General features: G+C 48.7%; 1 protein-coding gene and 1 long non-coding RNA gene across 10 annotated transcripts in view; one reads left to right on the top strand and one right to left on the bottom strand.

The window, feature by feature from the left end:
• Positions 1-26,173, top strand: part of LOC117232250 (four and a half LIM domains protein 2) — a 70,427-nt gene that overhangs the window by 31,061 nt on the left and 13,193 nt on the right. For 2 of the 9 annotated variants that reach the window (XM_033491508.1, XM_033491503.1), the window contains exons 3-5: positions 13,337-13,511; positions 14,025-14,258; positions 14,330-14,539. In XM_033491508.1, coding sequence (XP_033347399.1) covers positions 13,337-13,511; positions 14,025-14,258; positions 14,330-14,539 — 619 coding nt within the window. Of the gene's footprint in view, positions 1-723; positions 819-1,005; positions 1,026-2,914; positions 3,424-9,540; positions 10,138-13,336; positions 13,512-14,024; positions 14,259-14,329; positions 14,540-21,047; positions 22,798-25,582; positions 26,017-26,173 lie in introns of those variants that run through there. The other 7 variants (XM_033491509.1, XM_033491510.1, XM_033491507.1 and 4 more) reach the window with 7 other exon arrangements.
• Positions 18,907-21,213, bottom strand: LOC117232262. Its single transcript, XR_004493097.1, has 2 exons — positions 21,121-21,213; positions 18,907-21,054 (listed from the first exon to the last, which is right to left on the bottom strand). It is a non-coding gene; the product is annotated as an uncharacterized LOC117232262 (long non-coding RNA).

Genomic DNA, 26,173 nt, shown 5'->3' with positions numbered 1-26,173 from the left:
CGCGTATCTTTTCCCCCGAAGAAAGACGAAGACCGGGCGAATGCAACGTCACGGTAGCTCTGAAAGCGAAAGGGGACCCCTTGACTTTGAGAAGCCCTTTCTGAAAGTGGCGTTTCAGCTCCGAGGAAGCGATGAACGGGAGCATTATATTCCGGGACAGCGATAAATCATCGAGCGCGTAAAGCCGAGCTGCGTGCTGCTCTATCCGATCAGCTGGCATTGACAGCGCACGAGCACGAACACAAGTAACGATGGTTTGGTCGGAGAGGCAGAAGAAGAAGCTCGACGATTTCGATCCAAGTTAACAGTTACAGCGGTTAGCGAACAGTGCGTATATTCCTGCCTTCTCCGGCGGACGTGCGTGCCATCGTGCGTGAGTGCGCGTAATATCGTCCGTTTCTCTCAACTTGTCTCGCTCGCTCTTCAACCGATCGAGCTGCGCTAAATTTAGAGTATGATCGACCGGTTGTTCGCGCTATCGGGACAAATAACCCGGCGATAAAGTCATTCGCGCGACTGGAGAACAGGCTGAAAGCCGACGCAAAGTATCGTCGTCAAAATTGCTCGCGGCCTCCACCTTCCTTCGTTAGAGCCGCTTCGCGAGTCTCCGCCGTGTCGGTGATCCTGTCGTTCGTTCGTCGAGTTTCTTACGTTTGATCGTCTCGCGCGTAGTCTACCGGAGGTTCGCTGGTGAATCGTGTCGCATTTCCACGTGGCGAGCACGTGCATACACGCGAGATGGGCGCCAAGTGGGAGAGTTCGAGCTATACCGCTCGTGTCATTGGAAAAGAGGACTCCTCCCTTTATCACGGCAATCGGTGAGTCGACAGTCGGTTAGAGACAACGACGACACAGAGACTTTGCTAAACGCTGATAGGTTTACACGCGGCGGAATTAAGTTTGCAGAAGGATCAAGCGAAGGCTGGTCGAAAGTCGAAGGCTTGTTGCGTGGATGGGATACGTGTTTGCGTTGTGTCACGTTCTGACTTGTAAATGTACTGGCTGTCAGCCATCTCAGTAATGGAGTAAGTTTCTTTGTGATTACAACAAATAAACAGATCGTGGCTATCGTGACAGCACGCGTTCACGTTTCATCTCTGAATGTATGTTCGTTTCTCCGTGTGATCGTTTTACCGCTTCCTCGATTTTCGCCGACCCCTTCGCTCGTGCAAACCTTTTAAACGATCCAGCTCTAGAGGAGAAAAAACGACTGCCACGGAAATTCTCGTATCGCCCAATGTTACGAAGCTCGATAATTCAATTACAAGTCTTAGCTGTAAGGATTCTTCGTATCTGAGAAACCCGACAGGTATTGCTCTTCCCGGTACTTAAACGTGACTTCCCAATTAAAGACTTGGCGTTGTTCACCCAGACGACTGTTTGTTAAGCTGCACACGAAGCAAAGCGTCGTTATCGAGGCGTACGTTGTAACGCCGTAACGTGTTGAATTCGACGCTAAAAAACCAGAAACAAACGAAAACCTGGATACGCGACAACCAGAAAAATCGTTTATGCCACTGCAGACAGGAATGAAGGCGAATGATGGAGTGCTTTCGAGAATCTGATTGTATGCAAATGCGCGTTAAACGTCCTTTTAAACGCAACTCGTTTCAAGGGACGCACGCTGGCAACGCCTCACCAAAGCCAGAGATAACGAGGTTACTTGCTCGTGATAATCTTTATCGACGAGGACACCACTGGCATTGTAGTCTCAGTCGTATTCAGCGTTCTCGTGAATACACCACGATATACATACGTCTCACGTGGCTGAAAGCGTCTTGCGTCAAATTCGTTTCGCGAGAATCGTTCCGTCTTCTCCTTCCATAGTCGACGCGTCGTCTCCAACGATTAATTAACCGCACAGCAACGGTGTGGTTCGCGCACGAAATTCCGGCTGCGGAAAAACGCTGCTTGCGCGTTACATTCAACATCAATGACTGTAAATAACTGGCGATAAGATCTTTGAACTGCGGATTGAATTTACGACGAATGGAGGGGACGATTAGAGGCGAGGCTGGCGCGATTGCAGCTGCCAGACGCGCAGCATAGAGTCAAAGTCCGACTCAATGTCGAGCAACAAGGTTCTCTCGTCAATTGCCCAATAGCAGCCATCGTCGGTCGTTTCAGTTCGCGTATGTGCTGCGTGCAAGTTCCGATTAGAGTATTAGAGAGGCTTTCAAACGCTTTACGATATCATTAAGGCCGCTGTGTAATCGCGGCTCGATGATTCACGCGGCAAAATACAGATACTTACATCTTGTTACGAACCAAATATGCTTGAACCCAGGTATTAACCTTCCCAATGCTGTAGGTACTCGAACGATTTAGGACCTAAAGTCGAGAAGCATCTCGAAGCGTACCAATAGGATTGCGTGAAATAAAACGAGCCACTGAGACGCGTACGTGATTGAGAACACGGATCTACCGTATTGATCGGCTAGAAGGAAAAGCAGACTTTTATCTTTGAACGTAGAAACGATTGGTAGCGATGACACAGACCGCGTACGATTCCGAACAACGGTGTTCGTAATGCAAACCATCGAGCGAAGGTCACTGCGGCTTCTGTTCTCAAGCGAAACGCGATGTGCCGCGACTGGAAGACGACCAGCCAGTCGAAAGTCGCGCGTGGATCGACATGGAAGCTGGCTTAACGCGATCAGGGATTTTCAGCTGATCTTTCATACGTTCGAATCGTCGGTGTCCTTTGTTAATTCATCGTCGGCAATCGACGAGTAACACTTGTGACGTTATCGGACAAAATCGTAGGCTACGCGTTGATGATTTCTCGAGTGTGCCGTGGCTCGTTTCACGCGGAACGATCGTTACATGCATGACGCGGTGACCGAGATCGAGTCGCGATCGGGACAACGAAAAGGCTCGTAGATTCCATAACCGCATTAAGTTAATTCGATTTGCCTGCCAGGGGGATCCAATGAGACGTCGTTCAACCAACTGGCCTCGTTCAGTCGCGTTTGGTTTCAGTGTTGACGCGGCCGAAGGTCGAGCCACCTCGTGATTCTCTGAAAGCTTCTCACGAATTATTTTGTTATCTCGATACGCGGCCGTGTTTGCTTTCGAACGATAAGCCTTCTGCTGTACGAGGATCAGGGACCGCTTTATTACCGTGCGATACACTCAGTTTCTGATCGATCGTCGATTCGTCGATTCGTGTTCCGCGAGTGTTTCGGCCATGGTTTGGGACGATGGACTCTCCGTCAAGGAGCTCACTGAGATGAGGAAGAAAACGCCGCGATTCCCCTCGCGAGAACGGAATTTCGCTATGAGAAGACGGGGAGTACGGAGAACTTTTTCTCTGAGCCTGGGCAGTGCATCTCCGCTCTCAGGCCCGCCACCCGATATTCACGAGGAGGAACGCACTGACTGCACGCACGATCAATCCTGCAACAATGACGTTTGTACACTGTAAGGACACGTGTTTTCCTGATTCCAAGTACTTGAATTATCGATGTTCTCGAAGAGAGAATAGCCACGTTAGGTGACGCAACCTTAGCGATTTCTTATCCGTGCATCCGTTGGATCATCGTTTTCCGAAGAAAAGAGTAAACTCGAATAGTAAAGTATCGGAAAACATTTCGGAAGGCTAACTCGGAAATCGATGACGCGATAGATTGAAAGATAGAAAATAATTCGAGATGACACGTGACAGCTCGTACTGGCTGTTTCTTTTTCATTTAATGGGATCATTAAGAAGACGTTCTCGTCGCTGCTGGGTACAGAGTTGATAAGATTTTCCTCGAATTATCGATAATTACACGTGCATTTCTTCGCAAGGAAACTCCCCCCTTATGAATCTAAATCAGGATGATGCTCATGGATATGACTCGTACGGTCCGCTCGTTCGTTCGTCAATGTCGCTTAATTTTGGCGCATGGCAATTTACGTTTCATCCGAAAACAGATGAGACGGAATTTAGCAATTTCCGTTTAAATTTACCGCAACTGCTATTCGAGATTCTAGTTACAAATTCAACGAACGTTACCTTATCGGTCTGCCTAGCGAACGCAAAATTTTGCAACGTATATTCCGCGTATTTCAACTCTCGTGTTTCTGCGAACCTGCGGGTGACCGCGAATGGCTTACGCAATGCGAATTATTCAGAGACGACATTTTACGAAATCCTCCTTGTACCTGTCCAATCTCGACGCGAGCGTACGTCTCGCGTCTTTGACGATTACGTAGCTTTTCGTTTGCGAGATTAATGACATCGCTGATCGATAATACGACTAATTCCTCGTGCTCGTAACGTTTCGGACGGAATCGTGCTGCATTTAATATAGCTAATCGAGTTTGTTGCGACATATGGCTGGAAGTTTTACGTTTGGAAATTTCCCTCAACTATCGTAGTAGATAGATAAGTCGAATGAAAACTATAGAAGCTGGTCTGCGCAGTATCAGGATGTCACGATCAAAACCGCGAATGATCGTTTATTGTTTCAAAGTCATTCGATGTTAGTTATTCACGGCGAACGTCCTAGAAATTCGTGGTTAGTTAAAATATATGGGTACGTCAAATAAATCTCACTCACGTCCGTACCAGAATAAATCAGCGACTCATTGCCAAGGTGATTCGTATGAAACTTATTCCGGCTATTCTTCGGTTTTCGATAGCGCCAGATCCCTTCGCGTCCGTAATTTCCGCATCGTAACTTCTTGGCAGAATAAAATTGCCTGTTCATCGATCGACCGTTTTTCCTTTATTCCGCTTCGGCGAAACGTAAATCCATAAAAACTTGCGCAAACTCGAGAACATTTACAAGTAATTCTCGCGGTGTAATTTGCATACCGTGTAAGTGAAATACTTGCCCGTAGAAAGACAGGTGTAGTAACGGGCGATAGTCCAGAAACGAACGCGTGTGTTTACGACAGGCTGTCTTGCGCGTCCCAACGTCAGTCGTTGTCGGTAGACTATGCCAAAATCTTGTCGGCTTATGTCATATTTTCGTGGCGATCTGCGCAGCTTTCGAGGGAGGCTCGACCGCTTACCGAAATCGCTCTCTATTAGCGCTTCCTCTTACGTAAGCGCGAAGAACGAGATATCTACCGACCGCGACAGATCTTCCAGTCGACGCGGCAAATGTAGCATGAATCTCGGCGCGTTCACCTTGTGTTTAACGCGAGGAAACACGCGAGACGTCAAATTTACCTCTTGAAGAGAAGGAAATTACTTCCAACCATTTAGCTCTTCGAGATAAACGCACCGCGCTTAATTGGTCGTTGTGCAATTTGCAATTGCGATTGACATAGCTCCGCGCGGACAATGAGAACGAAAAAAAAAAAAAAAAAAAAAAAAAGAAGAAGAAGAAGAAATAGACGATAATGCGTTTAAAAATCCTTTCACCGGTAGATACGACTGCTTCGAGGCACGGTGAATCTTTTACCGTATTTGGATTCTCGCAAAAAGACGAAGGTAATTTCTCTTCCGCATCGTGGAGAAATTACGCTGCATAAATAAATAATGATAATAATTAAAGTCGAGCAGCGAGGAAGGTCTCGCGAGAAACAGCGAGCTGGGTAATTTTCCTTTCTCCGCTGACTGCGTTCGAGCGAAAAAGTGCTCGAAATGGCAAGCGTTAAACGATTCGTAAAAGCATCGTCCATCTTATTGCACACGTTCGAGCAAAACGACAACTTCCGTGCAACGCGACAGTGCCAATATTTCAGAACGGTCGGTCTGAACGCGTTTCCCGGTGCCGTTCAAACACGCCTCGAGCAGCATAATCGAAAATGCTGACTTCACATCCAACAAACGCGTTAACGATCCACGACGAAATGCCACGGCGTCGTCTTGCACCGTGATTTACACGTTGTACACCTTTTATCGAATCGCCGTAACGAGACATTTGCCAGGCGTTTGTTACCTGATGCGGTCATAGAGCGTGTCGAATCGAGCAGCTTCCGAAGTTATCGATCGTCCAGCAAATTACCTATTTTCACCGGCATTCGTTACAGTCTCGCGTCAGTTTGCGAATTAGAACCCTAAGGAAACGTCGCTTCCTCGTTATGTACGTTCGCTCTTTACCGGTTTATCCAGTCGCTCTCGAGGGATTTGTCGTCGGTTTATCGACGCGACCGACGAAAAGGGTAGCCTCGTTAGAAGAGCATCGGATTCGCCCTCGAAGTTTGCTCGACGTTTCGTGATCCCGAAGATCGTCAGCCCTCTCGAAGGTTTTTAAAACCAGAGATTTGCCGGGGGTTAAGTCGAGAAGACTGATAGCGCGCGTAAATGGTAGATCAGCAAGCTGCGCGGGCCGCGCTTCTAATTCGACTCGTGTTCGGTTGCAATTCACGACAAGGTGGGAGCTTGGTCCGTGTCGGAGCTTTCGACGACATTCGAGGGATCCGCGTCGCCCGCGCCTGCGCCACCGAGCCGCACTGTTTCACGGGCCACCCGGTATTAACTATAGGTACACACCTACCTACGTTCTCGTCGAATCTCATGGCGCCAGTTTGAAGTACGCTCCTTCTGCGAATGCACTCTGTTACGTGGCACGCGTCGCGCCGTGCCGTTTCATTTCGAATCTCCCGCGTTCCCGCGGCTGCCTACCGCGCGCGTTTGTATCTTCACTTTTATCGCGCTAATCTTCCTCTCGCCCCGATCGCAGATTCGCAATAATCTACGGTGCTATCTAGAAGACAGTGCGGTGATTTCGCCCTGTTGGCCAAGATTACGAGTGGTGGTGTGCAGTTCGCGAATAATAACAGTGCAAGCGCGTTCCTCGCTTCTGTGTACACACGTGCAAGTTGTTACGGTAGGCGATATACATACGTTTTACAGAGACGCGGCGGAGGTCGAACGGTCTGCACGATGCGAGTTGTCTAGAGTCGCGCAGATAAACGGAAACGACGGAGAATTCACCGAGGCGAGATTACCTACTTATATTTTTATCGTGGTGCTCGTTTGGCCGAGATACCGATCGTGAACGACGATGGCTACGTCGGCATCGAGCCGCTCCCCCCTAGTTCATTTCACTTTCGTCGGGACGCGAAACGCGCGAGTCACGATGCAAGCATCGAAAAACACCAGCGGGGCTGGCTCGCGATCGCCGATGATAGGCAATAGACGAAACACGCCATCGGGAAGACAAAAACAAGGCGAAATTGCGTGTTATTCCGCGACCGAGTTATTTCCATTCGGCCTGCATCGCCGCCGCTTAATATAGCCAACATTTATCTAATTAATAGCCATTAGCCGTCCGCCTTCCTATCTCGATAATATGCCGTCAAGATGCGTTGCCTTGACGCGAAAGCTGCCTGTCTACCTTCTTTGTTTCACATCCTGACACCTGTCACTACGCTTGTCCAACGTTTTCATGCCTGTTGCCGAGCGCTATGCGATTTCTAAGTCGCTGTAAACAGAAAGTACGAAGCATGATCGCGGGAACGCAGCGTGAAAAATTTCGCGAACGGCCATTCTGTCGCGAAAAATTATCGTATCGTAGGAAACGACATAAATTTCTTATCGTCGTAAGAATTTCTTATCGCAGTCTTTTGTAAGCGTTTCGAACGATTGCGTACGATTGCATACGTTCACACAACGATGTACGTATGCACGTAGTCACCGATATTTCAATCGCGAAACGCATTTTTCTTTCCGAACGACCGGTACGCGATCACCGAACGAACGACGAAAATACTTTGCTCTTATTAGCGGATTCTCTTCTTGGCAAACGAATTCGCCTGGATGCAATTTGACGACTGACTAACTAACCGACCCCTGTCCCTTCCCCTTCTCCCTATCGGTGATTCTCGCGCTAGATTTGCGCTCGCGATGATTCACCTGTGACGGAATAATCGGATTCCAGGTAAAACCATTTCAGAAATGGAAGAAAGATCGTAGTCGGTCGTCACCGGGCTTTGATTATATCAAGCCATTAACGTCCGATATACATACATACATACATCGTACACGAGCGTCGAACGTTATTAGCTCCTACCTTCTTGCTTACGTCAACCTTGTTCGCGTACGCTGCAAGCGGCATACGCGGTTGCTCGCTATCTGCTGTCTAACGTGTTATTTATACGACGGAGGTACAAAATGGGCGGTTAGCGATCGAATTCATATCGATACGTTATTAGAACCGAGTCTTCCTCGCGGCGGTTCTGCGAGATCCGGGATAATTGATTTTAATCGCTCTTCCGATAGATCCGCAACTATCTGGAATGGAACGGTGGATGTTGCTTCGAAGCTGAAAAGCGTGTAGGATTAATGCCAGGTCTCTGTACGGAAATTCCTATTCGTTTTCATCGGAACGCGAGTGGGTCGATAGAAGCACGCTGGTGTAAGGAAAAGGCAACTTCTTGCTTCCATCCTGTTATCTTCGATGTTAGATTTATAGAGATTATCTCATCGCGACAACGTACAGCACTCCGATTCTATTAGCTCAGCACGGCCGCGAAAAACCGTATCGAACGTCGAACGCGTTTCGTCAAAATGGCACGTTCCGAAAATTTTGTTCGCGTTCAGATTGCCGGTTGTTTGAGTTGTATCGCCGCGCACCAACGCTTGGCCAGGTTGTCGATCGAAAGCAGGCGGAAATGAAAATTCGGGGCAAACGTGACTTCATCGACCTTGTAGATAAGTTAGCGATCGCTCGGCTCGAGGAACGTGATAATCTTTGAGAACAACGGGATGGCGAAATTCACGAACAAAGCGGTTCTCGGCTTCGATCTCTCGGTTCTTGATTCGATCGAGCGTTTTCACGCGCAACCTTCGGTCCTTCTTTACACCAATGACACGCACAGATATCCCGGAGGATCGTCCTTCCTATAAATAACCGCGTGTCTCGGTGAACCATGGCGATTTCCGCAATGAAAATAAATTCAAGCGGCCGCGCGTACAAAGCTCTCGCGCGCGTCTAGATGTAATAATTTTTCTGGCGACAGCCGTCCGTTCGTCGGCGATAAAACAGACCATCGACCTGCATTCGAGCCGAATTATAAACCGACCGTGCCGTTTTTCTACGAGCACTGGCAGTTTCGCGATCTAGTTGCGAAACGAACGTTCAGCTTGTATCGCGTTATTTCTCGGTCGCTCGTCGCTCCTTCGATCGTTTCTCTTTCTTACGTTTTCGTTCGATGGATGGGACTTTTTACGAGGGGTAGAAAACAGAAAGAACGGGCTAATATGGATCGGGAGCGTTTCTTGCACGCGAGAAGAACGTTCGATCATCCGCGCCCCGCTTTCCGTTACTCTTCGATTAGCTTTTTGTCCGGTGAAAGTATCTTCGCGCGTGATTTTCCAGAAACTCCACGTCTTGAAAGATCATCGCGCGTGGCGACGTGCCGTTTGCCAATCTTCGCTCTGTGCAACGGCAATCATCGCGAAGTTTCGATGACTCACACTCGGGACGAAAGTCCGGTACACCTGTGACTCGGCCAGCGATCACGAGGATCAACGAGAAAGCAGAAATCTTCTCCTAGCCTTAAAATTAATCATTCTAGACACCTGGCAAGAACATCGAGGAAGATTCGCGAAGCTCGGAGAACCCTTGAAATCTCGAGAAGCGGACGCGAAGATGAAGATCAAAGGTAGAGAGTCGAGCGGCTCATCCTGAACGACAAACTGCAAAGGCGTCATACGACGCCAACGCTGCTCTCGGGTTTGGGCCCCAGGATGAGTCCCAAGGGACCGAGTCAGGAGGGCCCAAAGATGGAGGTGAGGGTGTCCTGCGTATCGTCGCCGGGCGCAGAACCTCAAGGGATCAGAGTGAAGATACCGGAGCCGAAAAAACGACCCATGAGTCCACCTTTTCACGAGGCGACGCGCGCCAGATGTCCTACCGTGTCCGAGAAGGATTTTTACAAGAAAGCGGTATCGTTGGATCGTCGGGACAGGTACCCAACGTTGTCCGGTGCCGAGATCAAAAGGGGATTAATTCCCGGTGGCGTGGATGCACCACGGACCAGGAGGAATCCCATGCTCGATCGAAAAAATCGGTTTCCAACGATCTCCGGCGCGGAGCTGAAACGAGGCCTCGCCATCGGCAAGTGTCCCCTGGAGGACGGGCTGGATCTCAGCCTGGCACCCTGGCCCGGTATGAAGTGGGCCTGCGTCAGGGTGTTGCACCTGTACTGTAAGGTGTTCGACCAGTTCGAGCTGTTCGAGCTGATAGTTAGGTAATTGAAGAAAGCGGCAAAGTTAGTTTCTGCAAACGAGTTTGCTGCGAGTGGATTATGTGGCAAACCTGTTCTATCGGATTTGGATTTAGCTGGGGTTAAAACGTAGGGAATTCAGGTTTTACCATGGCGATATTTGAATTCAGGTTTTATCGAGCTCTCGGTGGTTCTTATCGAGTTCTAGCTGGCGCCCTAAGGTACATGCGCTTTCGATTCCGGCCGACGTGTTTAACGATAGTACACGGTTAATATTTGCTCCTCCCAGACACGTGCCATCACAGTTGATATATCGTTTACGGGCAGACCGTAACACCTTTCACGGACGTCTAACAATCTCAAGGCAACGCGTTTACTCGATAACATCGCGACCAATTAAAATTCTAGAGGTCCATTAGCGCCGGTGAGAGGACTGGCGGGGAAGGGCAGCAAAAATATAATTAAACGGCATTAGCAGGCAGACGGAGTTGCCGTCGATGGCTCGTTGGTTGCCCGTTTCACGACAGAAAGCAGCTTAGAAAGTCGGATCGAAGTTAGTCACGTCGACGACTACTTCTCACGACACAGTCTTTCGCTTTTCCAGATTTCACGCGCGCACCTTTCTTGGCGCGCGAGGCGCCGTGCCGTAGAAACGTAGCCGGTCGATCGACCGCGTGACACGCGCGCGATTCCTTCAATCGCACCGCGTGCAAATCGAATTAGCGTCGTTTAACGAGTCGTGTTACGCGTGTTCCTTCGAACCACGACGGCGCGTTATCTTCCACCGCTGGCAATTAATAAACTCGATGATCTGGCGACGATTCCAGGGCAATTTTCCTCCGGCGCGGCTTCTTTTCTCGCGGTAGAAGCGCATTAATATAAGTCCACTCTGGCTCCGGCCTCTTCAGTTTTACGTTTTTTCGGATTCCGCACCAACAGCGCCGCTTACACGCGTTACGCTTGTATCACCCATCGTGGAATGTCGGGACAAATCGCTCGGTTTATATATCTCCCGAGGAATTAATCGCGCGGTATGGTCTCGCTGCTCGAACCGAAGGACGCAAATAGTCGTGCGTGACGCGCGTGGGACCTCGTAAATTATTCTGCTAAATTTTTTACGATGGCATCTCCGTGATTCTCGTCGCTCTTTACGAGATGCCATTTCAGACCAGGCCACGGTGCTTCCTAACCATTGTCGATTATACTCGAGCTTCGTAGCAAACCACTCCGACTAGTTCGCAACGAGATTTAAAGAGGCGCGCAATTGGTTAAATTCGCGCGCGTTGTTTTTCACGAGTTCGATGCGAGGCACGACCGAGCCAAATTTAAAAACCTTCGTTCGTACAAATCGGTTACTCGAAAACGCGCTGTTTCTCGTGGAAAATTTGCTTTTTTACGCGCACGACGAGCGGAATCGTATTCGCGATCGAATCGGTGTCAGCGGATATTCACGTGGGCAAAGGAAAACGAGCGTGTCGCTAGCGAACCAGTTGAAACGGCTCTAGGACAGCGTGCCATGAATGCGAATGAATTATGGTCCACCATGCGAGTATTACGTTTCACGTTCGCAGAGTTAACGAGGCGTCAACGTTAATTTGCATCCACCCTGCAATGCCAGGACACATGCACGGCGCTCGTATAATATCGAGAGAACGTAACACGACGCGCGGGTGGATGTTCAACGTTATCGTCCCCTTGTCAACGAAAAAGGCGCGAGAAACGAGCCGTTCCGTAGCAGCCGCGAGAACCCTTTATCGCTCAAGACCTCTTTGCTAACGGCCGGATTATGGTTCGTTGGCAAACAAAGTGTCTATTTCTCTGACATTATGAACGCGACATTATGAAAAGTGTTGCGCTGTGCCCCACGGGGATAATTCCTCAAAGGTTGCCGAGCTAAAAATCGTTGTTCCTCTGATTATCAAGGGGAAAAGATAAGTTTCAGTATAGCTGGATATCGCGGTCACGTAAGAACAGAGCGATGCTTCGCCTTTTACGAACTGTCGGTCGCACTTTGAACGACCCACGAAAGGAGCTCTCGATGGACTAGTTTAGCTTCGAGAATTTACGAACGGGATACGAAGAATCTTTTTCGTTCTCGGTTGCTCGATCGACGAAAATAAGGTGTCAAGTTGCGTGGAGCGCGAATGTCTTCTCAGTCTCGAAATCGCGCTTCTATGAAACCCGATTTTACGGCGGCCCATTAATGCGTCCGCTGGCACTGTTAAATTTAACGAGCTCTCCTCTGCGTCGATCTTCGCCTATGTTTCGCCCGTTTCCACCATTCGTCTGCTCCTACAAATCGAAATTCGTAGATTTGCGAGTAAATCGCCGCACCACTCGTCGCTTCCTCGTCTTATTTTTCCCCGTTTTTTTTTCCTGAATATAGCGCCGGATAAAGCTTCCTTTTGTTAGATTTATCTGAGAGCCCTTGTAGTCGTATTATCGAGGTCAAATGCACGAAAGAAGAAAAGAGAGTTTCGTGTTAGAGTCGACGCGACCTTGTCGCTGTTATATCCGGAAGGGTGCGGTAGAACGGCGATGAATGCCGGCAACAGGGCAAATGCATCCCCTTGATTATACGATTGACGTTCGATCCGACCATTAGCGTGTGATACGTGGGCGGCAGGAATTAGAGTCGCGACTTTTGCGCAATCAGCCTTTCCTCTGTTATTCCCGAATCGAGTCGCAGATTGCTGCAGGCCAAGTTTTTCCAAACTTTCTGGTGGAATTAATATCGTAGTTTTGGACGCGCTAAGAAAAATCAGGTCGCGGCATCGAGAGTTGTTAACGTTGACGAAACGAGCGTATCCCAGTTGGAACAGTAGATGAATTGAAAAAAATAGGAAACGAGGACATCGTTGGAAAAAAATAACGCAGATGTTTGCATTGATTTAGAGCATCGGCAGGAAGCGCTTCGCGTTAAAGCGCAATAAAACTGGATTCGATTAAAGGCTCTATCAGGACATGGAGACGTATCCGGAGTTAATGAAAGACCGGAGACAAATATTTAGCCTGCGTGGTATCCTCTCGGTTTAATAGATACGTGCAGCTAAGGTATTGGTGTCCGCCCTACATACAGCCACGGGGAAACTAAGGCAGTTTCCTAAACGGGAGAGAGACATTAATCTTCTTGCTCGATACCACGAGAAATTCCGAGTATATCATGAATGATGCATGACTTTGCAAAGTAACGAATCACTGAGAGATTCTTTCTCCTTTTCAGAAAGAACTGCACCAGTTGCAAGTGTCCCCGAGAGGCGCACGATGTATGCCACGAAGAATGGGTGTCGGTCAGGTCTCGTTTGGGCCTCAAAGGCGAAGAATCTTCGTGCCCGGTTGCTTTCGACCCCAGGGAGAAGGGCCTCGCCTGGGCTCCTCCTGGTCTACCAGCTTACAAGGTGGGTAATCGCGATCGTTTCTTCCGTGCTCGTTCCGTGCAACGTGATAATCGTTTCCTGCTCGATCCCGTTTAACCGCGCGCGTACCGTCTCGATTTGACGCAACCGCCGAGATTCAACAAACAATCGTAACACATGAAATTCTACAATTGTCGGGAGTTATCTGGTCGATTACGTCGAGAGGATACCATCCGCAGATGGAACCAACTCTCTAATAACGAGATACAGTAGTAATAGGATCGTGAAAAACGTTGCGTTACGCGTTCACGGTCGAGTAGCTCGTTTACACGCGCTTGCAGTTTACAATATTTTCCAAAGCCCTCGGCGTAAATTACCAGGAGCTGGTCTTTATCATCGGCGGATACTCTATCTTTCGCTCCTTCCGCTACCGTAATCGCGTTTACCGTATCTTACTGGACATTGGATAGACACGCGAGTTTTTGCAGCGATCCGTCCTTGTTTCGTTAGAAATTACATCGGCGCTACATCACGCTCGTTTCCCTTTTGTTACAGGTGGAAGAATACTTCTCCATGCTGCCGGAGATATCCGTACCCAGGCTAGGCACGCCTGGGGAACGATACAGGGACCGACAATTGGCGATTCAGCTACCTAAGCAGGACTTAGCCAGAGCTTATTGTCGCCATTTGAATCCGAAACATGCCAGTAGCGCGGACGATTTTATGGCGGCGAGGAACGAGATCGCGTTGGATATCGGAAGCGTACAAGAAGTACTCGAGAGAGATCTCGTAAGTATCAACGCGAATATTATTATTCTATGCGATTCTATGGAAACTAAGAGTGTTTGATTCGTTTGTAGGATTGCGGCGCGTGTCACGCACCCCTGAAATACGGTAGCCTCGCCGTATCAGCGAGCAAGTTGGGTCTTTTGTATCATCCTGCTTGTTTCCGATGCACAGAGTGTAAGGAGCTTCTCGTTGATCTCGCTTACTGCGTACACGACGACACTCTGTTCTGCGAGAGGCATTACGCCGAACAGCTGAAACCCAGGTGCGCAGCTTGCGACGAGGTGAGTACGTTTATTTGCCGTTTGCTCGCAAATTTCGGTAATCGAAACCTCTGCGACGATTTATGGCAACGTTTAAGTCGACGATAGTTAAAACAAGCTACGAATTGCTTAATGAAACGTCCTTAAACGTTTTAAATTTCCCGCTCGAAAGAGGGAATAATACCGGCCGTACCCGATCAGATAAACTTACCGTGCGGCGCTAGTAAGATAGCCGTAGCTCATTCCGTGACGAAACGTTCTTATCTACTGAAATCTCCTTTATCGACGGTAGAGGTTTGCTAACCTCGATCGTTGCCATCGATACATAGAAACGAATCTCGATGCACGTTTCGAATTCTAACGCGGGAAATACTGAATCGTTCGCGCGTAATAAACGATAATTTTTTTAATTAATTTTCACAAAACCAACAATTTTTATTGTTACTCTTTCAAGCAAATCTGATTCGTCGTCCCACATGCGGTTGATTTTTCCATTTACGGTTAAGATCCGGCGAAAAAACGAAAGATCGCGCGCGACTGTTTTGCGAAGGTACTTTGCATCGTTCCGCCGAGCGTTTTTATTGCATCGGTGGCATTGCTTTCGCATTAAGAAAACCTGAAATCTCACCGGTGACCCAAATGCGCACAGTCAGCTGTCAAGGTGCGCGTAAATCGCGATTCGTGCCAAGCTCGGGCCTGTTTACCGCTCTTAAGTGTACGAGAACATCGTTTCCGAGCTTACGAACGATTTAACGTCGACATTGCCGCGATCACCGGCGCAAATAAATTCTCATTGAGTAATATACAAGTTACCGTGCAATTTTATGCAATCGTCAAACGATTTATTCGGTTGTTCCAGAATCTTTCTCTCCCTTGTCTGGAAACTTTCGCTGTTCTCGCTGACAGATATCGAGCTCTCGTGACAGTTTAAACGTCGATCTTGGCTAATCGTAAACAGTCTGACTGTTGTTAAAATATCTGCGGCATAGTGATACGAAGTGCAGCGCAATCGCGAGGCGTTGTCTCGCGCGTTGCGCCGGAACTGGGCCGCTTTCGGCTTTATTTAGATGGACGGAAATAGGAATCGTGTAGGATTGAAGCCGAACATCGTACAAGCATGTTCGTCACCGTGGCCACTGCGCAATGCGAATTATGTTGTAGAAACGCGAATTGGCCAAACCTACGATCTTTTTATCTCGATTCGTCGCTGACTAATAACTTTACTCACTCGTTTCGATGTATGTATTAAACGTTACTCAAATATACGATCAATCGAGTACAGCGCGTTTCCATGTTTCATCTTCTCCAAGAAATGACTGGGATAATCAAACAACTTGTCGATGTTTCATCTTTTTCTTTTTTATTAACTCAAACTGTGACAGTACTAAACCGAAGTTTTTCAGAATCGAGAAAAACTTCGATGCGACCGAAAGATGGTTCCTCTGGAACGCGGCTAACTCGAGAAGCTACAAAGCTTCAGCTGTTACAATTTGTTACCACCTTTCTCGTTCGTCTAACACGTCCGAATTGGTTTTCTTCCAACCGGAAACCCTATTAATCGTACCTGCGGCCGGTCGGTAATCTATTTTGATTTCTTGTCGAAGCTCCCACCACGATCGCGTAGTGTCCAGACACCGAGAACCGTTCCCGTCTTTTATTAGAGTCAGTCAATTGGAGGCGAACGAAAGGCCTAGCAAACCGCGAGAATAATCGACCAACCCGTTCTTCCCTCTTCGATCGAATCTAGTCGCGTTTCCCGTCCTCCTGATTCGCGCGAGTCACGTCGAGTCCGGCGTTCTCGCATCTTCGCGATCGTCATTGATTTTTTCTGCGGCAGTAAAAGCAGTGGTCTCTGGTTTCGGTAAGTGAAACGAGTCACACTCAGCCACACACGAGCCACTACCCGCTGAGGACAACGTTCGATCCTCGAAAGACTAGTTTGATCGACGATCAACAGCCTTTTGTCGATCGACGATCAATACTCTTTCGCTCTGTCTGACAATAAAATACAGAAACACGCAACGAACGTTCGCATTGTTCCCTGCCAGTTCGTATTCGGGCGTACGGCCAACGTAATCGTAACCGGATCTCGATAGAATCTCGTAAGGAATTTCGGCGAGAGCGTCGGCAAGCTTGTGAATATTTCTGATAAAAAACACGCGACAGGTTTAGACGCGCGAGACTCGAGCATCATCGACGATCATTTCGGAAGACGGTCTGAGCCTCTGACGGGAAACAAACGGCCTTTATAGAAAAGCGTGGCGTAACAGTGACGCAACAAGCCGTTATAGCGTCGCCGTCGTAAAATTCTACCGCGTTGTCTATTTCGGGAGCGTCGTGGTTCACGTACTACGCGTCTGCTGCGCAAAAATTGTCTCTCGCGCCTCCATTTGACCCGCGAGCGTGCACCCTCGAACGCTCGATCGTTCTAGCTCGCGCTAGGAACGCTACGGCGGTGAGCTTCTGATCGATCGGGTATCCCGCTCGATCGTCGCAGCTAGGAAACGAAAGAACGTTCCGAATGGAAAAGCGAATAGCAAGACGCTTTGTATTTTACGTCGTCTCGCAATTTGGCTGTCAAGCGCATCTGTCGATGACAAAATATACAGGGTGGTTGGTAAATGGTGATACAAGCAAAAAGGGGGTGATTCTACGCGAAAAAAGAAGTCGAAAATATAGAATGAAAATTTTTTTGAATTTTTCCATCGAGACAACGATCTACGATGAAATCCGTTATAACGTACCGTACGCGTACCGAGCGAAAATTCAAAGTCGATTTTCTCGAAAACAAAGCCTGAAACGAAAAATTTTTATTCTATATTTTCGACTTCTTTTTTCGCGTAGAATCACCCCCTTTCCGCTTGTACCACCAGTTACCAACCACCCTGTATATAAGCCACTCGTTACTACTTTTCGATCCAAGTTTCGCTTCGGAGCAATTAATGTTTCTTTAAAATTTCATCGAGCGAGCGCTTCGAAGTATTATAGCAGACGGGATCGATCGTTCGGACTAGAAGCCGCGTACGAGAGCAATTTCGAAAATAGCGCATTGCTGTTGCAACGCGAAAATGAATGACGCGAATTCAGGTCACCGGAGCCGCGTTCATTCGTCAAAAATACTTAAACGAAAACCTAGCAGCTTGGGCGATAAGTCGTGGAAACAGAGAGCTGCACGACTAGCATTCTGTTTAGGTCTTTGCACTTGACCGCTTCCCTGCTGCTACAGCGTTCTTCGCGTATCGACCGGTTCCAAAATGAGCCGCGGCCATCGATTTCGAGCATCGGAGACAGTTAAAAGCAAAGTTTCCACGCAAGGAATCGTGGAAGATAAACACGATGGTCGATGCAGCGTCGAAGGTTGGCTATTCTCGGAGCGATTATCGAAAAAAGTGTATGCATCAACCTATTTCGCGTAAACACGCGGGCGCCTGCGCGACGGACATTCGATATAATACGATAGCAAGCTAAGATCGCAGCTTTTGTATTTAGCATTTTGTTTGCCCGCTGACGATACTCTGTTCTTTGCTCCACTCGTCCAAGTTTCACGTAAAATCAGCGTTAATTTCGATCCGAGCAACGATACAAAAGGTAGAAAAATAGCTGTGTGCGTTGGCATATTAATCTTTGATCCAAAGACTATTCGAGAGGGTCAGAAAAGCGTGAACGAGCCGCTAACGCTTAAACCGCAAGGTGGAAGCGTGCTCGTTGAGCAAAAGATTCCATGCACCTGACACAAGGTGGAACGAAGGGTCGTCCTAGGAACAGTGGGAACGGCTGCAAAGTTTTCAGCGGTCTAATTCGGTCGACTCGCGAAATGACTTCGTAGAGATCCGGTGGCACGCTTTTCTCCGACCATGGCACACACGTTCGATCATCGACCGAAATAACATTGGCATTGTTCCGTTTCCCTCCAGAAGAACCGGCTTTCGTGGCAATCGGGTCGACTAATTTCGACCCTTCGCCACGACCGTGGAATGTCGCGCCTTCTACGGCCGCATTTTCAGATCGATCCACGTTCTTCCATTTCGAACGAACGTCGATTCGATTCGTTTCGCTGTTCCGCGGAACCAACCGTGTACGATTTCTAGTCGATCCATGAGCGGAAGGGGTCAAGGTCCAACCACGACTGTTTGCCAAACCAACGATTCATAAACGAGAAATTAATTCCATGGTTCGTGACTAGAAAACCGTAACCTTGCAAATTCAACCGGGGAAGGAAGTTTGGAACTATGTCGTGAAAACAACGCGACGAGCGCAGTTTCGCTGGCAGAAACGTTTCGTGAATCAGAATATTAATCGTCGCGACCCACGATTGTCGCTACGTTGTTTCGAGTCGTTTCTCGATGTAAATACACAAGGAAACAAGATAGGACGAGGAGGACGGAATCTTATTTTCGTCGATGATTTATTTACTCGTTCAAGTGCCAGGTGTGGACGAGGTGATTCGACCATCGATCACACGGCCAGCTTTTCCTTCGACAGCAACAGGAATCTCGTGAGACGTCGAGGTCTTCTTTCCGGCAGGGAGCGATAACCTTGCGCCTGCTTATCGTATCTTCGACGCTTTTCATTCAGAAGTCGTTCCACTCGATTAACTATACAAATTACACGAAAAATCCTGTCTAACGTTAGAAATAGATTCGATGGATAAGTATCGAGGGAGGCAGAGGGCAAAGCTCTCGTTCGTTCCTTGGATCCTCTTTTAGCTCCGGAAATAAAGATACTCATAATCCAAACAGCGCTGCTCCGATCATTGCGAAAGAAAAGCACACGGAATCGCTCCGTCCACTTCTTCGTATTTACACGACAGATCAAACGAACGTGACGCAGTCGTTTTGCATAACCAGCGGTGTTCTCTGCGCGGGAAACGTAATCGTAAATCAATTTACTCCAGCGGATCGTGTTCGATAAATCGTGCCATGGTAACTGACGCCAGCGTGACGCGCGTGTTTACGCGTCATACGCTATCGTGATACGCAATTCGAAACTTTATCGCGTTTTTTCTCCTACCCTATCGATTTCTATCGTCTTATTCTATACGTCGGTACGGTCGAACGAAAAGCATACAAACAAAGGTAAACGATTTTTAAGGAACAATCGGACAGTGTTGCGGTACGGCGCAAATATAGATCATCGAGAGTTCGATAAGCTGGACGTTGGGTGTTTCGATATCTGTTTGGACGTGCGCCAGAGAGACGTACCGCGCGCAAAACGTGTATCAAAGATCGGCTCGACTCGTTGATTCGTAACCGATGAGGTAACCGAAATAAAGTGGTGCGAGTAACGCGAGAAATTCGGCCGCGCATCTCGGCCACGTAAACAAGCCGGAATTTCCACGCCAGAACTCCGTCGAGTTCGAGCGAACACAGAGAAAGAGAGAGAGCGCAACGATGAATGGGATTAGGTTAATTGATCGACGTAACGGATCAAAGGTCAGGCCGCAACTGAACTTGAATCCTGGAAACTTTCTCTCGCTCGAAAGTTTCGCGACGAAAGATGGGACGACGTAAACGAAAAGAACGGCGACCAGAGTTCGCACTGACCGTGCTAGTTGCTGTATGATCGATTTTAAAGATGCGCTTGGACGCGAATCAAGTTGCAAGCGACGAATCGTTCGTTTTTGCGAAACGATCGCGACCAAAGGTGCCAAACTCTCGTTCTCTCGTCGCGACGTCGTACAGATATCGAAAGGACGCCCCCGCGCCAACGTTTCCGAACACGACGTGGAACGATGGTTAACGGATTGGCTCATTAGAGCTCGGCATCGATCGCAATTAATCGCGCGGCCGATGATCGGACGTCGCACGCGGCGACTGCCAAATCGGGCTCCGTTAATTATCTCGAGCGAGTGATCGATCGCGACGCGTACGCTGCATTAAGGACAGAGATTCGCGTCCAGGGACATTCGAGCTAACTTTAGCCTTAGCCACGGTTCGCTCCTCAAGTCGAACGTTACGTCGACATAACGAGCCGAACGGCCACTAGTTTACCCCGGGTCCGAACGGTTTGCCCACGGAAAATAAAACAGTTCTCTGGCCGCCATCCGGCCGCATGGATAAGCCGATAATCGCGTGATCACCGCCTCCTCGAGTACGTGCCGCTCGGTCAGGGCCCGCGACGCCTTTCAGCCTGCTAAACGGGCTACGCCACCGTTGTGGACCAGTGGGTGCGCGTGGGTGGTGGGTGCCCCCCCTAGGAAGTCGTTTTAACTTCTCGTCTCGTCTCTTTCCTCTCTTTCGTCCCCCGGGTGTGTGACGTCAGCCTAGAGGATTACCCGAGTGACACCAAGAGTTTGGTCGAGATCCCGAGGATATCTTATGGATGTAGCACGCACATCACCGAGATTCCCTTCGCTCTCCGAGATCGAGGAATTCCGGTATACGTTTCCGAGAGGACTTCTCTCGTAGATCATCCTGGAGCGGTCTCTTCTATGCTCCCGAAGAGCGACGAGCTCGAGAAAAAGAACGATAGGATGAAGCACCGCCAACTGTATGGGTATTTGACGTGTCGAGTTCGTGACGTAACATAGTCTCTATCTGTAAAGTGATTCGCGTAGAAAAATATCGTTTATTCATGATAATACGATAGAAGACCGCTCTTACCGTTTCTCATCGGAAAATCCAAGAACGCTTTTCGAGATGGGCTTAATGATGTCGATACTGATCGGATGCGTCGGCATGTTGGAGTTGCTCGCCTGCCTCCGTCACGTCACCGACGGCGTCGTGATCAGGATCAATCAACCAGCCACACCGTGTCTCTCGTATCACGAGCAGAACGATACTATGAGCACTCATGACTCCATCTGCAGTTTCAGTCACTCGACCGACGTGAATTTGCCTCGTGGCGCCAAGCACAAATTGGAGAATCTGCACGAGTATAGTTTACGAATCAGAACCGAACTGCGATCCCTGGACAAGAACTTTGACTACAGCGCGTTGTCGGAATGCAGCGCCAGAGATTTCCTGTTACCCTCCAGGGTAAGCCCGGACTCCAGGCTCAGTCCAGATTTCGAGTATCTGGTACAAGCGAGCGATTCTCGAGAGGATCAAGCGGAAGCGGAAAGCGATCACAGGGATCTATACGAACGAGATATTTACGAAGATGCGACTGAAAACTGGCGAATGGAAAGTAGTTCGAGAGACCGACCATTATCCGTGATAACCGCAGAACCGGAGAAATACGTCAGAGTACCGACGCCGATTCCTTTCGACGTGGACGATCCGTTGTCCAGTTCCGGAGCTTCGAGCGACGTGGGTACGTCGTTCGACAACGATTCCGGAAACGAAGCGCCCACAATGAGATCCTTCGAATCGATTCCAATGATCAAACGATACAAGAGTCCTTCGGAAGGCGGATCCTCGATAGACGAGTCCGATTGCCACGAGCAAAGGAAATATCCCAGGAAACCGATCAGAAAGTCTCGCTCCAAGTCTCCCGAACCTTCGAAGAGTCTCGAAAATCTCCGAGAAAGCGAAATATCGATTCCTTCCGAGAAACCGAACACGGCCGAACATCAAGTTGAATCGGTAAGAGTACCGAGTCAGAGGAAGAAGATCAAGTCCTCCGGCACGATCACGAGGAAGCCCACGAGGTTGAAATCGAAGGACGCACAGGTGAGCAGAAGCGCCGAGAATTTAACGGCGAGAAAGTCGAAGAGGCACCGAGATCCGGAGAGACGAAAGTCGGATATCTCCGTTCAGACCATCGGCAGCTACCAGAGAGACGAATGGACCAACACGTCGCCTCCAGACAGTCCCACGATGTCCAGGTCAGAGAGTCGGAGGAGCGTGTCCGTCCAGGTGCAGACCAGTTTCGAGAAGGAACTACCGAGCTTGGAAGCTTCGACGGAACTGGAGGGCTCGGTTCTGGGTCTGTCCGAGAGCAGAAGAGATCTCACGTCTCGGGATCATTTTGGCAGAAGGACCTTTAAGAATAGAAGATTCGGATCCGGTTCCAGGGACAAGGCCGACGACGGCGACGGCGCTCGAGATAACTTCTCGATGACTAATGCAACTTCATCCGTTGAGAGATCCAAGGATGAGGCGCGTCTGCTGAAAATATCCAGCTTCGAGGAGGCGGACGACGAGGATTATCAGAGAATCCGGAACATCCTAACAGACTCCGACTCGAAAGAGTTCAACGAGAAGAAGAGGAGAAAGGGATCTAGGTCCGTGTCCTCGTTCGAGGACGAAGATTATTGGGACGCGGAGGATGTGAGTGCAGCAACTGGACGGATACAGTACTCGATACCGGATCCCGATCGAAACAAAGCTTTCTGGGTAATGACGCAATCAATGAAGCTCCTCTCGTCTCTCTCCGATTACACTCGTTAGTTACACCCAATTCATTCGACACTCTTTAGACAGTGAAATACAATTGAAAACCACCATACACACTTTCCCCGCTGTTTGTATGATTTTACATACAAACATTGAACGACTCAATGTCGCTGTCACCCACTCAATTATCGAGAAATTGGGAATACTTGAGATTTCGGAAAATCCAAAAGATCGATAGAAGCACTCATCGTCCGATAACGGTCGATGTTGATCCTAGGTTGATTTATTTTCGAAGAAATTACTAATTGCTGACTGTTAAAAATCTAACATACCAAAAGGTGCAAAGAAAAGACAGAGAAATTAATTTCCAACCCCACTAGGGGCGATTTGAATTCAGGACAATTTGATAGGAGTCGCGTTATCGAATATTCTTCTTCACTAACACTGACCAATCTAATCACCGCCATCGTACTTGCTTCGTGTAACACTCGGCAATCGGAATATTTTTTAAACTCTGCGTATTAACCACGATTACGGTTATAAAATAGATTTTAACTTTCGACCAGGTCGTCAAATAGTTAGGAAGGTGCGTGTACAAACGAGACGGCGCGAAACAACGACGGTATACTCACAAATCACGGTGACTCGTGTTTTCACTGATGGCACCGAATTCTTGGTCGTTATTTGTCAAATAACCGACCTGGAATAGCGGCGACGAAGTCGTAAAACTAATGGCGAATCGCTTTTGGCCGCGAGACAACGGCGGTGTGCGAAATTACTCGCCGACTGGTATCAGATTCATTCTACGTGAAATAAAAAAACAAATGCCACCTGGTTCTAACATGAAACGATAGAAAATTTGCCACTGACGCGACGCGACGATTGCATAATATCCCTCAGCCTCGACTCTGGCCGAGGCCACTGGCGATCTTGGACCCGCTATTGTTATCCCCAAGATCTTGGAATCTTACGTTGTAGAGGGAAAAAAGAATCGCAAGGAGACGGGGTGAGAAAACGCGATCCCAATTTCGTACGAAATACTCACAGTTCTCTGGCACGTTCATTGGTGCCGTGTGCCTCGCGTGGGGTCTCCCAAAATATCAATCTCGTACTCGCTTGCAAATAATATACGTATACATCGCACTCCTGTCTCGTCGTTTACCTCAGACGCGACACTTTCTCAGGGCTTCCCTTTACGAACGTTTATGGGATTACGGGGACACTAAGTTTTACCCGGTCGTCTTCGAAGCTCGCTGGTTGGTGCTTTGACAGAGTTACGGTTCAAAATGTACATCGCGTATCAATGTATTAAACGGATATCAGCGATCTATCGCTGATCATCGAACGTCTACGATCACCATAGACGTTTTCAAGGCAATAGCTGGTACACCAGAAGCTCATCGCCAGAAGAATCCTCGTGATATTCCACTATTTTGGTCGACCCGATTTTTCAGCGGCGTTATATTTTTAATCGTCCCTCTTCCGGACCCCTCATGGCCGATATTATGTTACCGCCCGCCACGATTCTCAATCCGCGTAGGCGATCACATCCTCCTGTGACGGGCGATTTTCATTTTCCTGCTATTTATAAAACGGCCGGCGTTCCTGAAATATCTGTATGATGGAATGGCGATTTACCGTGAAACCGTGAAATCGAGACCACCGCCTAAATCTACCATGGCCGTGTTCCCGTAATTCTCTCTCGCCGGCCATGGTTACGATTTTCAAACCGGACCAGAATACGCGAATGGTTGTTGGTCGTGTTTGATAATCACGGCTGAAAGAGGTATCAGTGACGATGAGAATGCGGAACGTGGGTGGGCCACACGAATTGGTGATGTGCGGAACATTCCGATCCAATTACACCGTGGACTTCTTCTTTATTTTTCCGGCCAGTTCTATTTTTCGCGTAGTTTCACCCCGCGTCAACCAGGAACCACCTGTTTGGCACGTGATCAACTTGTCGATGTTTCAAGAAACGATCGTGAATGATCGATGACGCTTTCGTATCTTTCCTACGAATCTCTATAGATCGCAATAGTTTACAAATGGCTTTATCGATAAGAGATTTTTCGCGTCGATCCTATCTGACCTAGATCGGAAAGCTTTTGGAAAAATCTTTACTCCAATTCCATCGATCGTGAAGCAACGATCCGATTCGTTGGTCGTCGATTACCTAGTTGCGTTTCATCGACGAAATTATCTACCACTCTACCACTGCTCCCAATTCCCAGACTTATCGAACCAATTCGATCGCAAACAGAAAGCAACATACAATTTTATTTCATTTGATCTATCGAATGGGCTAATACATAGAGGGATACTCAACGATCGTCCTTCCGATCATTCAGAAATCGAATCGTCTGATCGAGCGGGCAGATAGAGGAGACGCCGTTAAAGTGTCCAGAAATATCGCTATCGAGAAAAGATAAATAAAAATGAAGAAAAAGGGAAAGATTTCAAGGAATCGGAGCGGCGTTGCCGCGAAACTGTAACCTGTCGCGGTCGATCGCTAACGAGTCGAATGGCAACGACTAAAGAGGGGGACAACGGAGTCAAAGAGAGAAAGAGGGGTGTCGTGGAGAAGTTGCACCCGGCACACTGCATCGAGAATCTCGACGAGGAGGAGGCAACGGAGGAAAAGAAGGAGTAGAAGGTTAGGGAAGATGAAGAGGGAAGAGAAGAGAGCGAAAAGGAGGATGGGGGAAGAGGGTGGCGGACGCGCGCGGCGAGTTTCTGGAGTCGTCGGGACGCCGAAAATAGCGTCCCGATATGATGATGCCCGGAGCGCGACGATCCTAGATTTCAGTCAGTTCGCAAGCTCGAAAGCTGCTGGCTACACACGGAACACTCCGACCACGCTCCGGTTTTACATTTTCATAGAGGCGCCAATCAGCCTTTTTCGTTTCCGAAGCTCCAAGCGTTCGTCTTTCTTTTCGTCTCTTCTCCTGGACTACACGTCCGGTTCCCGGTTCTTCTCCTCGTTTCCTCGTGAGACGACATTCGAGAGTATTCTCGCGACCGAGATCGTTAAACGCGCGGAACAAGCTTCGACGAGTAGCACACGATGGCGGAAGTAGACGGTGTAGTGTTCACGACCACCGAGCGCAAGATTCGCAAAGTGAAGAAGACGACGAAGCGCAGGGAGAGCCACGATCAGAACGCCGAGGTCACGATCACCGAGGTCGACAGCACGCAGAATCACCACGCCATCGAAGAGTATGTGCTGGCTGCAGATTTAACTCGGATCGGCCCGAACACGTTTTCGACGATCCCCTTTTTCTCAGCCACGAGCTTTCCGTTTGCGATCGCAATCCTCGCGAAACGAGATCTTGGCCGTCACCCGTGAACCCGCGCGATTTTCCAACTCGATCGT

The sequence above is a fragment of the Bombus vosnesenskii genome, unplaced genomic scaffold (assembly GCF_011952255.1).
Source record: "Bombus vosnesenskii isolate JDL3184/JDL3185 unplaced genomic scaffold, Bvos_JDL3184-5_v1.1 scf7180000013285, whole genome shotgun sequence".
Classification (NCBI taxonomy): Eukaryota; Metazoa; Arthropoda; class Insecta; order Hymenoptera; family Apidae; genus Bombus; species Bombus vosnesenskii.
Note: the sequence above shows the minus strand (reverse complement) of the source record. Positions and strands in the feature narration are given on the sequence as shown.